A 15,041-nucleotide genomic window follows, 5' to 3' on the forward strand; every position below is an offset into this window, starting at 1 on the left:
GTTTTTCTTAATATATGTTTGTCTTAATACATGTCCAAATATTAATTCAAGACACCAGTACGTATAATTATATATAAAATGTATACACACACACACACACACAGAGGCCATACAGAAATCAACTACCCAACACAGAATATGGTTTAAATTCCCTTACCATCAATATTAAGCATCATTTTCCACATGGCAGGCCGAACAGACTGATGAAATCCAAACCAAACTTCCCTGCCCCCTCCCAGAGGGTGGTCGTATCCTTCCGGAGCTGAGAAAAAGGAACGCCCCACAGGTGTATATCTACAAGAATTAAAATGGTATATTTAATATTTTCCTTCCCATTTAATATTTAAATCTGAAGAACAGGTGAGTCTAGAGTACATAATCTTAACTTATCATAGTAAAATGCCAATCATTATGAATATATGAAACTAAACGTTCTCCAAATTTGTGAAAGCAAAAAGCAGCTATTCAAAATGAAAAAAATCCCTCACTGAAATTCTCTACACTTAAAACTAACATTAGTTTGAGTAAGGCTTAATTTTATTTAAAAAGTTTTAAAAAATAGTTCGAACCTTAAAAAATGCTACAGAATAAACAATCACTGACCAAAAAGCCACTTTGATAAATGTGTTTTTAAGAGTATTTTTCTTCTTTGGCTGCACTGTGCAGCATGTGGGATCTTATTTCCCTGACCAGGGATTGAAGCCGCGTCCCCTGAATTGAAAGCACAGAGTCTTAACCACTGACTGGACTGCCAGGAAGTCTCAAGAAAATATTTTTCTTTTGACACACTGATCCTTTACATATACACATAGATACACATATACATGTGTGAGATGCTAATACCATTAAAACTGTAATAATTTCAACATAATTTGATACTGTTATAAAAATAATGAAATCACCTTTAAGACAAGGTGATTTAACTAAAATACTAAAACTGAAAATGTATCAGTTACTCAAGATGGATAGCTCCTAAGAAAAAGGGTTAGACATTTTTTCTGAAAAATATGCAACAGAATAGCTAAGCTAATGATGTACACTTACTTTCATAAGTCAGAAAATTTTATGTAACTTACTTCTGTCATTGAATTGGTATGGATGCTATTCCTCAACTGAGATAATCAAAATATACAACATCTGAAGGTTAGCCAAGGGAAGACTGCAAGACCTATTCTTGGGAAGACAGCTTTCCTACTTAAAATCTAAACAGGAAAAGAAAAAAGCCAGAAGCACCCACTTCATGGAGGGCAGATGTCGTAGCACCACGTCAACGGCATGGACAGGGTTAGTGCTGATAGGCTTGTCTAATTCCAGTGGTTCGGGCAAGGTCCGTCCTGTCAGTACTTCATGGAGTAGGTGCCAACTCACCCGAGAGACAAATTTGATTGACACTTTGAAAGGTCGATCTTTTCCACCTTCTCCAGGTAAAGTAACATCTAAATCCACCTGTTGATGGGAAAAGAGTCAACTGGTAAAAGTTTAAAAAGATAAATACAATTATTTTTAAGTTTAACGTATAAAAATATTTAAGAGAAGAGAAGGCAAATACAAAAAAATAACCAATCTCAATGTCAAATCAATAGACTAAAATGTCAGTAAGTCATTTATGCTAGCACTCTTTGTCACTGAAAAACATGGAAATGACTTAAATGCCCATTTAGGCACTATAAAAAAAGGATGAGGAATACCTGTTGGAACTGCTATGGAATAATTTCTAAGCAATATTGTTAAAAAAGCAAGTACAGAAGATTATAAATAGTATGCCATCTTTTGCATGAGAAAGGGGTAAATAGAAAAACATTCATGTATCTGCTTATTTTTGTAAAAAGAAACAGCAAGCCTGAATCAGAAACAAGAAAAAGCAGCTAACTTTCAAAGGATAGGAAGGAAAAGATTGGAAGAAATAAGTGAGGGATTAACAATTCTGAGCATATTTTCCGGTGTAGTTTTGATTTTTGGAAGCATGTTAAATTAAGTTCTACAACAACAACAACAACAAGACAAATAAGGATGGAGGGGAAAAGCTAAAATTGAATAGATACAAAATCAAATGAAACCAAATGCAATTCAAACAAATAACAGCCAGATTGAAAGAATATTAAAAAAAAACACACACTAATGCAAAACTTCTGAACATAATAACATATGTTGACTACACTTTCAGTTAGAGGTGTGGGAGAGGGGTGAGTGGGAAAGAACTGCATACAAAATAAAACCTTAAATTCCTACTATCAGATTTGTTTTCTATAGTGACATCAGGTAGTAATTCAGAAACTATTTTATATGCACTGTATGACTGAATAAACACGTAAAAGTGGTGATATTTTGTGGCGTCAGGGGTTTAAAGGAAAAGCAAGTTATAAATATGCAACATAGGGAGTGAAGGAAGAATCCAGTGGGGATAGACTAGAACTAGTAGAATCAGTTTGAACTCAGCAATGAGCACATCCAATAACCAGATTTTGGTTTCTAAATTGTATTCCTCAACTAACAGAAACTACTGTACCTTTGAGATATGGCTAGTTGCAGGACTATCAGAGGGAAAACATTAGATGAACCTGGAATATCTTGGGTCCAAAAGTAAGGAAGTACTCAAGAAAAAAAAGATGTATCATGACAAAAGCACACAAATTTAAAGGGGCTCCTGCAGGCCAAATCTGGGACAATTTGGGCAAATAAATAAGGATAAATAAAAAGAAGAGAAGAAAACGTGCTCCTTTACGGTAGAATACCAATTATTAATGTAGAAGGAATGACAGAATTACAGAAATAACCATTGTTATATAATAACAATCCTTCCAAGCAAGAATCATCAGTTAATAAAAGTCTAATGAGAATCAGGATTCTTAAAAGTATCTCTCTTACTAAGTATCTTTGTAAGTTTAAAGATAATTAAAAGAAACAAGCTTTGAGCACTTCAAGCACTTTCTATAAGTGCTTAAAAGTATCTCCCTTTCTTAAAACTTTGGTGCAAAGAATAAAATCAACAGTGAAAAAACAACTTATGGAATATGAGAAAATATTTTAAAACATATATCCCATAGGAATACATAAAGAATCCCTAAGACTCAACAACGACAAAACCAAATAAAATTAAAAAAAGGGCAAAGGAGTTGAATACACATTTCTCCAAAGAAGACTATAGAAAAGGCCCATAAGCATAGGAAAAGGTGTTCTTCATTAGTCATTAGGTAAATTCAAATCAAAACCATAATGAGATATTACCTCACACCCATTAGAATGACAACTATCAAAAACTGATAAACCCACAAATGTTGGCAAAGGTGTGAAGTATTTGGAACCCTTGTACACTGTTGATGGAAACAAGTGTAAAATGGTATAGTTTCTAAGACATTACGCTAAGTAAAAGAAGCCAGAGACAAAGGATAAATACTGTATGGCTCCACTTATATGAGGTCCCTAGAGTAAACTCACATTCAAATGGGGAAGCAAACCAAATGTCCATCAAGAGATGAATGGATAAGTAAAATGTGGTATATACATACAATGGAATACTATTCAGCCTTAAAAAGGAGGAAATTCTGACACATGACAACATGGATGAACCCTGAGAATATTATGCTAAGTGAAATAAACCAATCACAAAACACAAAATACTGTATGAATCCACTTAAATGAGGTACTGAGAGAGGTCAAATTTATAAAGCCAGTAAGTAGAATGATGGTTGCCAGGGACTGAGGGAGGGAAAATGGATAGTTAAGGGTTTCACGGGTACAGAGTTTCAGTTTTATAAGATGGAGATTTACGGTGGCAATGGTTGTGAATGTACTTTGCCATTGAACCATATCTTAAAAATAGCTCAGATGATAATGTTATGTGTGTGTGCATGCATGCTAAGTCGCTTCAGTTGTGTCCAACTCTGAGATCCCATGGACTGTTGCCCACCAGATTCCTCTCTCCATGGGATTCTCCAGGCAAGAATACTGGAGTGGGTTGCCATGCTCTCCTCCAGGGGATCTTCCGACCCAGGGATCAAATCTGCATCTCCTGCAGCTCCTGCACTGCGGGTAGATTCTTTACCACTGAGCCATGAGGGAAGCCCAATGTTATATATGTTCAATGTTCAGTCGCTCAGTCATGTCCAACTCTTTGCGACCCCATGACCCACAGCACGCTAGGCCTCCCTGTCCATCACCAACTCCCAGAGTTCACCCAAACTCATGTGCATTGAGTCGGAGATGTCATCCAGCCATCTCATCCTCTGTCGTCCCCTTCTCCTCCTGCCCTCAATCCCTCCCAGCATCAGGCTCTTTTCCAATGAGTCAACTCTTCGCATCAGGTGGCCAAAGTACTGGAGTTTCAGCTTCAGCATCAGTCCTTCCAATGAACACCTAGGACTGATCTCCTTTAGGATGGACTGGTTGGATCTCCTTGCAGTCCAAGGGATTCTCAAAAGCCTTCTCCAACACCACAGTTCAAAAGCATCAATTCTTTGGCGCTCAGCCTTCTTCACAGTCCAACTCTCACATCCATACATGACCACTGGAAAAATCATAGCCTTGACTAGACAGACCTCTGTTGGCAAAGTAATGTCTCTGCTTTTCAATATGCTATCTACGTTGGTCATAACTTTCCTTCCAAGGAGTAAGCATCTTTTAATTTCATGGCTGCAGTCACCATCTGCAGTGATTTTGGAGCCCAGAAAAATCAAGTCTGACACTGTTTCCACTGGTTCCCCATCTATTTCCCATGAAGTGATGGGACCAGATGCCATGATCTGCGTTTTCTGAATGTTGAGTTTTAAGCCAACTTTTTCACTCTCCTCTTTCACTTTCATCAAGAGGCTTTTGAGTTCCTCTTCACTTTCTGCCATAAGGGTGGTGTCATCTGCATATCTGAGGTTACTGATATTTCTCCTGGCAATCTTGATTCCAGCTTGTGCTTCTCCCAGCCCAGCGTTTTTCATGATGTCCTCTGCGTACAAGTTAAGTAAGCAGGGTGACAATATACAGCCTTGACGTACTCCTTTTCCTATTTGGAACCAGTCTGTTGTTCCATGTCCAGTTCTAACTGTTGCTTCCTGACCTGCATATAGTTTTCTCAAGAGGCAGGTCAGGTGGTTGCCATCTCTTTCCCCTCTCTTGAAGAATTTTCCACAGTTTATTGTGATCCACACAGTCAAAGGCTTTGGCATAGTCAATAAAGCAGAAATAGATGTTTTTCTGGAACTCTTGCTTTTTCGATGATCCAGCGGATGTTGGCAATTTGATCTCTGGTTCCTCTGCCTTTTCTAAAACCAGCTTGAACATATACTTCACCACAATTATAATTAAAAAAACAAAACAAAACTCTATTCCCCACATAAGAAAGAAGAATAACTTGAAAGGAGAAACCTGGCAGATACCATCTTTACCAAGTGATCAAAGTTAACCTCACCATTAGTGAAACAAGTACGTATTATGTGCCTCCTGATATGATACACTACAAGGAAAGAACACTTATGCAATTTTCCTGCCCAAAAACCTCAATCAGAATCTAATCAAGAAGAAGCTCCAGAAAAACACAGAGGGACATCCTACAAAATAACTTGGCTGTAATCTTCAACCATGCTAATGTCATAAAAGAAAAAAAAGAAGGCTGGGAAATTTTCCAGGACAAAGAAGACATGACATCTAAATACATTCAGGTATGGCAGAAACCAACACAACATTGTAATTATCCTTCAATTAAAAATAAATAAATAAAGAAAAAAATAAATACATTCAGGAACTTGGATTGGATTCTGTACTGCTGCTGCTGCTGCTGCTGCTAAGTTGCGTCCAACTCTGTGCGACCCCATAGACGGCAGCCCACCAGGCTCCCCCGTCCCTGGGATTCTCCAGGCAAGAACACTGGAGTGGGTTGCCATTTCCTTCTCCAATGCATGAAAGTGAAAAGTCAAAGTGAAGTCGCTCAGTCCTGTCCGACTCTTAGCGACCCCATGGACTGCAGCCTACCAGGCTCCTCCGTCCATGGGATTTTCCAGGCAAGAGTACTGGAGTGGGGTGCCACTGCCTTCTCCGGGATTCTGTACTAAAGGGAAAAAAAATGCTAAAGGACACCACTGTAACAAATGACAAAACTGGACTAAGGGCAGATCAGACAAAAATTTACCGACATAAAATTTAGGGAAGTTGGTAACTATACTATAGTTTTTATCCTTGTTCTTAGGAAAAACACACTAAAGGGTATATAATGTATGAAACCTACTCTTGAATGGTTCAAGAAGAAATAAGTATGTATATGTATCTTTATATATAGCTGTCTCTATAGACACAAAGAGAGCAAAAGAAAAAAGAGAATGATAAAACAAATGGCAAACTTTAAGAATGCTAATGAATCTGGGTATTACATGAGTTCTCTGCATGAATCTTACAAGTTTAAGTTTGAAATTATTTAAAAATAACATGTTAAAACTGATAAATGATACATATAGACCATAATAAAATGGTCATAAAAGCATTTAAAAGACACTGCAAATGTATAGTTTTCTGATAAAGGAATGTATCTTAGCATCTTACCCCTGTAGTTGCCACAGGAAGTGGATTGGCTGTGTAAAGGCTTCTTTTTCCATCATAAACTGGTCTACGGTCCCCAAATATAGTCACTTTAAAATGCTGAACCATTGAGTCAACCACCTCCCTAAAAAAGGGAAAAAATGCATTCATATAATCCTCTGCATGATGAAATACAAAAATCTTAACTAAAGTAGTTTCTTACACTATTTAAAGCTGTCACAAAATTCTAAAAGATCATTATACATGACAAAGATTTTCCCTTCTGGATTATAGTTTAGGATACCAGAAAGACTGATTTCTGGGAATGATTCCAGTGAATCACTTAATTATTCTGGGACACAGTTGACCTGCAAAATATTATCCTTATAGATGATCTAAAATCCCTTTCACCATCTAAGCACTAACTGACACATTTATCAAAGAATATGGTGCTCTTTCCTCTGCGCTCAAATAGCACCTAGTGCATGTCTCTATTAGAACACTTCCTTCACTGTAGTATTAGTATCATATGCTTTACTTCTACTAGACTGTGAGATTTTAAGAGCAAGAAACACACCTGTACTCTGTACGCCTCCATCCCATTCCAATGGTATCTGGCCAATAAAAATGTTCTGAAACCTCTATTTTTTACCCAGCAAATATTTTTATCCTATATACTTACATGGAAAGATATCTTAAAAGTTTCTTTTTTAGACATTTAAAAAAATTGCAGATTATAGAGAGAATAACACCAAATATCCACAAATCAATATTTATTTTTACACACACCTAATTTGTAAAAGCAGAGGAAAAATATCTAGAAGGGTATGTACCACACAGATACAATGGTTAGTTACCTCTGGAGAAAGAAGTGAAGAACGATTTTTTATTTTGTTTATATAATCTAAATATATTACAATGACAGTATACTCACATAGTACTAAATATAATTTATAGTACATTTAAAAGAATGAGAAAAAAATTTCAATTCTAGCCCAGTCAAGTAGAAGAGAAAGGAGAAAGAAGCATTTTCTGGAACAAAATTAAGTTGATTTGACACCCAGAGAAACTTTCCAAACGCTCAAAGTTTCTATTTCCCTCAACTTTCAATTTTATTTTGCAAGTATTTCTTGCACCACTCTTTTACTTTCTATTTCAATTACCGCCAACCTAAAACCTCATGTCCTACTACCTGGATTATTTTAACTTTTAGGCCTCTAATTTTTTCTTCTCCAGCCCAACTTTTATACAACTGCTACATGAGCCTCCAAACCTCACTTTTACTCTCCAGATACAAAAAGTTAAGTTAATCATGCTCCTCGGTTCATTGCCACATTATCATCATTCATCCGTTAAGACCCCTGACTCGTCCTTCCATATCCATTTCCCTATTTCCGTTCTTCTCAATAAATTATTTTCTCTAATATGTTTGATGAACATCCTTCTGTTTGTATACATTCCAACGTTACCCTCTGCCTAAGGTTTTCAAAATTTATTTAAATTGCTATGGGACACTTAGTTCATTGTTTCTGATTGATGCTTTTGAGGGTTCCTTGGACTGCAAGGAGATCCAACCAGTCCATCCTAAAGGAAATCAGTCCTGAATATTCATTAGAAGGACTGATGCTGAAGCTGAAACTCCAATACTTTGGCCACCTGATGCAAAAAACTGACTCATTTGAAAAGACCCTGATGCTGGGAAAGATTGAAGGCAGGAGGAGAAGGGGACAAGAGAGGATGAGATGGTTGGATGGCATCACCGACTCGATGGACATGAGTTTGAGTAAGCTCCGAGAGTTGGTGATGGACAGGGAAGCCTGGCGTGCTGAAGTCCAAGGGGGTCACAAAGTCGGACACGACTGAGCGACTGAACTGAACTCTACATGTTGTCTATCCCGTCTCCCAGCAATACAGACTCAGTATCTTTAACAGTCAGCCACCAAGACAATGCTGCAAGGCATTGTCTCCTTCTATGTCCCTTTATGAACTTGTGAGAATAATCTCTGGCTACATACACTGAGAACTGCTAGATCCAAGTGAATTTTATCAACTAAATGATGAAGAACTGCCAAACTGCTCTTCGGAATGCCTGCACTAAACCATCCTCCTGGAGGGTCCTATTTCCCTACTTCTGTGAACTCCCTGTTTATTTCCTCTGCTCATTTTCTATTGGGGTGCCAGTCTTCTCATTGAACCGAAGGAGTTTCTTTGTTATTCTAATATTATTTCATTAACAGGTTTAGTTGTTGCAAATATCTTCTTCCCCCAAATGTTATCTGCCTGTTAACAATGTCCATACAACTGAAAACGTTAATGCTGTATCATCAAATGAATCATGGTTTCATTTTTTAAGGTTTTAAGAAATACTTTGCTAATATTGTCACAAAGATGCATTATGCTTTATTAATTTTATTTATCTTATGTTGGTCACTAATCCATCTTAGGTTCTTCTTTATAAATAGTATTGTGTAAGAACTCAATTTTATTTTTCTCCATACAGTGAATCAGTTTTCCCACAATGTCTACTAAAACAGTCTATACTTAACTGATCAATTTATAAGAACAGTTTATCTTAAGTTCTGAACTGAGTTTTCTATATTGTCCCAGTGGTCTACTTGGATGTTCCTGGACCAGTATCCTACGATTCCATGATTACTGGGGTGTTTTATTAAATTATAAAGTGGGGCAGGGCAAGTTCCTTTTCTTTCTCTAAGTTAACTTGGATATTCATGGAAACATTTATCAAAATAAATCTGTAAAGTTCTCCCCCACACCCAAACTATTAATACAATAAGCAAAAGAAACATATCTAGTGCCCTACATATAATAAGTAATCAAAAAATATCTGTTGGTTAAGAAGCTCTCAAATGATACAAACACAAGAAAGGCTAGTATGCCAAAAACAAATTAGTAATGTTAAAAGCTACTGACAAATTGCAACAATAAACTAAATAAATGAAGATGAAATATAATAACGGTAACTGTAAGTCGAAACACTTATGTTTGAAAAGTTCAATGGCAATAAAAATAAATGAAAGGATCTGAACTTATCCACTGCTTTCATGCAAAAGGGCTCTGTGCTCTGCTTAGTCACTCAGTTGTGTCCGACTTTTTGCGACCCCATGGACTGTAGCCTGCCAGGCTCCTCTGTCCGTGGGATTCTCCAGGCAAGAATACTGGAGTTTGTTGCCATGCCCTCCTCCAGGGGGTCTTTTCAATCTAGGGATAGAACCCAGGTCTCCTCCTGCACTGCATGCAGATTTTTTACCATCTGAGCCACCAGGGAAGCTTTAGATGACTATAAATCCAAAATGAACTAATATTGTGATGTAGTTTCTTCAAAATTAAAGAACTCAGGTTGCATGTATTTAAATAGCCAGTATAAGGCAGGTAACCTTCCCACCATCTATTACACAGGTCATTTCAAATTCTGGAGTACTCTGTTCAATTTGAAAAAAACTTAAGACCCTAACAGATGAAACACAACCAGAAGATTATTCTGACCGAACCTCACATAATATAAATAAAAATAAATCAAAGTAAAGACTCTTAGTCTGGAAATAGGAAGGAGTCAAAGGAAATTAGAGAAGTCTTCAGTTATTTTGACAGACTGTCTGTCATGTGAAAACCTGAGTATCTTCCTTGTATGGGAGGACGGAAATCAGACAAATAGTTGGAAAATATAAGGAGCAGTATTTTGGAACAAAAATTTCCAACATTTTCTAACCACCAGAGTTATTCACAAGTGGTTTACACTATCTCATAAAGTACCTGAGTTCATCCTTGCTAGAACTGTTCAAGGAGCAGTTATGTAAGGGAAGATACCAACTAGAAGATCGAAATGAATAATGTCTGCAATCCCCTCTAACAGTAAAATTTAATTAAGAGAATATCAAATATGAAATTGCAGATTTTATCACAGTATAAGATAAAGAGACTCCTTTAAGAGTACTTATACCAAAAATTGATTTGAACTCAAGACTTCAGAGTCTTTACAGAATGGTATTAGAATTATAGACACATTGAACAATTTTAACTTTAACCTCTCATTAATACAATGTAATTAAATGATATATTTGACTTTTAAAGTAATTTTATTATTCAAGTTAACAAACTGAAAAATCCAGGGACTGCAACTTTTCGCTTTTTATCTCAACTGATCTAGTGGCAAAGGGTAGTTTATCAGAATGTCCATCAGGAAGGGATGTAAAACTAGAGGAAAAGCTCTCCAAAATACTAATTTATCTAGTCAGCTAGAGCAGCAAAAGTACTCACTGAATTATGAATAAAATCTGAACTGAGAAATGGCCAATTTGAAAAATCTTTATAATATGTGGTAACATAACTACTGGAGAAAAAATAAGCAGACAAGAGGTTTAAGTCTCATTCTGCCACTAAATTGTTAGGAAATTCACTTGGCCTCTCTAAATTTAGTTCCTTTATCAATAAAACTGAGGTTAATAGTCTTGGACTGTTACAAGGATGATGTGGGATATCAGTAAAAGTACCTTGGGTGAAAAAAGTAAATATGAATGGTACTATTTTTATATAAAAATTTAAGCATAATTATCTCAAAAACATGCTTCAAGAATTATACTGATATACTGAACTCTTCCAAACAACTAACAGATACATTATAATGTACCAGCATCAAATACTGTAAATAATACAAAGAATGAATGCTGGTAATTAACAGAAACTGTGAATGGAATTTTCTCCACAGTATAGTTGGGGAGCATTAGCCTTTTAACAATGCGGGGGGGGGGGGGGGGGGGGGGGGGGGGGGCGGAGTCTCTTGTTCAAATGTAGAAATTTCAGAACAATATTTTAAGTGTGTATTGTTAAGCCAACTTCTTAGCTTACAATAAAAAGTAAAGCTACAATAACCAAAATACATAAAATATTTTAACTTCTAAAACAGCATGCAGGAAAGAAAATCTAAATAATTGGGAATAAGAACTTCTAACCACTTTTCAGTGGCTTCCTTTTAGTAATAATCTTAGTCTGAAGAAGGAAGAATTCTTGCAAAAAATAATATGATGCATTTCTGAGGAACCTCAGGATACAATTTTTAAATTCTGAAGAATATCTGGCAATCACTACAAAAATGGAACCTACCTGAGTACATTAGGTCTTACAGAGGGCTACAGCCTACCTTCCCACTCTTACCTCAACCACCACTTCCTACATTCTGGTACCAAGTCTTTTGATTCCATCATGCTCTGGTGCACAGACTGTAAAGTAAAATTTAATATTGGTTTCAGTAAGTTCCACTTTATCACCTGACTCATACAACAGAAAAATGGTAGGAGAGGGAAATTTTAATATAAAAAGGAGGAGAGGAAATTATTTTCCTTTCCTGTTAATTGTTACTATAAACTCACAGACACCCATCTTCATTCATCTCATTTTTAAGTACCTCTTAATTTTCTACTCCCTAAAGGTAGAATGGGAAATACTACATTAGTCTTTAGGAGAAGGCATGAAATAATATATTCCTCTAAAGTGACTTTTCACCTTAATTTAGTATTCCCAGCTAATAAATTAATCTGTGACTATAGCACAGACAGAATAAAGGAAAATGGCTGAAGTATGTGCTGTGCTGAGTCACTCAGTCGTGTCCGACTTTGTGACCCCATGGACTGTAGCCCTAGGCTCTCTGTCCATGAGGAGTCTATACACAAGAATACTGGAGAAGGTATAACAATACTGCTAAGATATATAACAAGATGCTAAAAACACCCAGTGGTTTATAAAACACAATGAAAACAGCTGACAAGCTCTCCTAGTATCCTTCCAACTTCTAATTTAACTTCATACCTCTGTGCTAAGTAGCAGAGAGGGTAGCCAATAAATACTTTTGTGTCAAGATAAAGTTTAAAGATGCAGAGTAGAGTTATACTTCAGGTCAAATTTTTAATACTTTACAAAATTCATAGTACATCAGAGCATTTCACCATAAACTATCTTCACTGCCAGTTCACATGGGTATGAATTATTTCAAAACCTTATATAACCACAGTAGTTAATCTATAAACACTTCTAGTATTCACAAACGACTGATAGACTAGATTGAGTAATAGATTTTAAACTCAAGGTGGCTTACACTAACCATTCTCCTCTAGAACACTCTCCTTCAGACCACCATTGACTTCTTCAGACACAGTCTCTTTTCAGTCTCTATATTCCTGGCTTCTTTGAGCATCTGCAACTGTGATCTATCCTTGAAAATCATGATACTTGACTTACTTTCTCTGAAACACCTTCTACTTTGTCCTGGTTTTCCTACCTTTCCAATCTCCTAAGTGTCTTCATTGACAAACCTGAGTCTTATCCCAGGAATCTATTCTCAGTCTTCTTATCTTGATTCTATGCACTCTCCCTAGCTTTTAACTATCACCTCTTCCCTGGTGGCTCAGTGGTAAAGAATCTGCCTGCAGTGCAGGAGATGTGAGCTCGACCCCTGGGTTGGGAAGATCCCCTGGAGAAGGAAATGGCAAGCCACCAGAGTATTCTCACCTGGGAAATCCCATGGACAGAGGAACCTAGTTGGCTATAGTCCATGGGGTGGCAAAAAGTTGGACACAAATTAGTGACTAAACAGCTGCAGCAGCAGCATAAAATATTAAACAGATCAGCAAAGAGGACAGCATAGGGAATTATAAGCATTATCTTTTAATAACTATAATGAAGTATAACTGCAAAAAATACTGACTCACTAAGCTATACACCTGAAACTAATGTTATAAATCAACTATACTTCAAATTTAAAAAAGCAAGTACTAGAGGTGCTGGGGGTATGCTGGAGTATGAGAAAAAATCGTTACAAGTATTTATATTTAATTTTCATCTAACAATTACTAATCAAGATGGACTAATATTCATGAATAGAGATTGACACTGGTGCCCTCACTTAGTCCACATGAGATGGTCAGGTGTAACAACACATGTAGGTACACAAGAAATCCTAAGGGAATAATGGGATTTCTGTAATGTGAGTTAACAGTGAAACTCTCACTCATTCATTCATTTTCAGCAAGCTGTAACTTTTTTCTGTTCAAGTGTGTAGCACATATTCTATCAGGTTTCTGGTACAGAAATCAGAACATTTCAAATTACTATAGTCTTAGTTTATTTCAAATATTGTTTCCCACCTTTAATTTTTTGATAGTTACACAAAGTTAGAACAGTAGTATAATTTTTTAATAATTAAAAAATTAATTTCTGTATATAAATATATATATATTTATTTATTGCTGAATGAGTGTGTAAAGTCACTCAGTCGTGGCCGACTCTTTGAGACCCCATGGACTGTTGCCCATCAGGCTCCTCTGTCCATGGGAATATGGCTCTCTACTCTTTCTGAATTCACAAGCCTTAGCATGGACTTAAGATCTTTCATAACCTATTCCCTGGCCAACTTTTCAGACTCTATCGACTCTATTTATACTGGCCAATTTCTGTTACATAAACATGTCATACCTTTACTCATGTTCCCTATATGGAATATTCTTTCCCCTGCTCCACCAGGTAACTATTCAGCTCAGATAGCATGTCATCTACTCTATCTCCATAACCAAAATTGGGAATCAGTACTCCACACATCTCACAGAACTTGTCACTCTACACAGACTATAAAACCCTTGGCAGGAATCGTGTCTTATTTATCTTGTTATCCCCAGAGCTTAGCACAGTGCCTGACACAAAACAGACGCACAATAAATTAAACAGTTAAGAAAACATAGGCAAGATTTAAAAAACGATCTTTAAGGTTTTAAAAGTTACTGTAGATTTAGAATTATAGTTCTAGTCAGATCCATAAATGTTGAAATCTAGTACCAATAGCATCCTTAACTGGTACAATAATATAGCACATTCAGATAACTGCTTTAAATTAACTCAGTCTAAGAAAAAAAAAAGGAGCAGGCTAGAAGTAAACAATCAAGGCACACCCTACAATGGAATACTATACAGCTGTTATTGTAATTTGAATCTACACAAATGGACAGATGTTAAAAATAAACCCTACCTACAGTCCCTATGTTTAGGCATATCTTTATTTACAACAGTATCTTTGAAAAATACCTTTAAATTTCAAATATATTGTAGGAATATCAACCAAAAGATTAGTGAGTAATTTATTTAGATGCTACTTTAAAAGAACTTTGAGATTTGAAATATTCACCATCTATTAGCTTTATTATCTTACAAGTGACTAACGACTAACAAGGCAAATAAAACTTGCTTTTTAAAAATTATATATTTTGTATGGTAAAGTTTCCCCAAGACAGCTGAACATGCAGAACTAAACCATTTAATTTTCACTGGCAGTGTTTTTTGGGGTTTGTCTTCTAAATCATTTTAATCAGAAGTATACCCCTCAAAACACATCAAAAGAACAGCTGACAAAAGAAAAAATAACTAGACTTCATCAAAATAAAAAATGTGTTTCAAAGAAAGTGAAAATGCAAAAGGAATATAGCCAATATTTTATATAATAACTTTATATGGAGTATAATCTATTAAATGTCAAATCATTATGT

General features: G+C 36.1%; 1 protein-coding gene across 5 annotated transcripts in view; it reads right to left on the bottom strand.

The window, feature by feature from the left end:
* Positions 1-15,041, bottom strand: part of AGO3 (argonaute RISC catalytic component 3) — a 135,093-nt gene that overhangs the window by 79,496 nt on the left and 40,556 nt on the right. For 3 of the 5 annotated variants that reach the window (XM_044945262.2, XM_044945263.2, XM_006077598.4), the window contains 3 exons: positions 6,523-6,643; positions 1,238-1,446; positions 158-294 (listed from right to left, as the gene is read on the bottom strand). In XM_044945262.2, coding sequence (XP_044801197.2) covers positions 158-294; positions 1,238-1,446; positions 6,523-6,643 — 467 coding nt within the window. Of the gene's footprint in view, positions 1-157; positions 295-1,237; positions 1,447-6,522; positions 6,644-11,667; positions 11,733-15,041 lie in introns of those variants that run through there. The other 2 variants (XM_044945264.2, XM_044945265.2) reach the window with 2 other exon arrangements.

Source organism: Bubalus bubalis, chromosome 6 (assembly GCF_019923935.1).
Source record: "Bubalus bubalis isolate 160015118507 breed Murrah chromosome 6, NDDB_SH_1, whole genome shotgun sequence".
Lineage (NCBI taxonomy): Eukaryota > Metazoa > Chordata > Mammalia > Artiodactyla > Bovidae > Bubalus > Bubalus bubalis.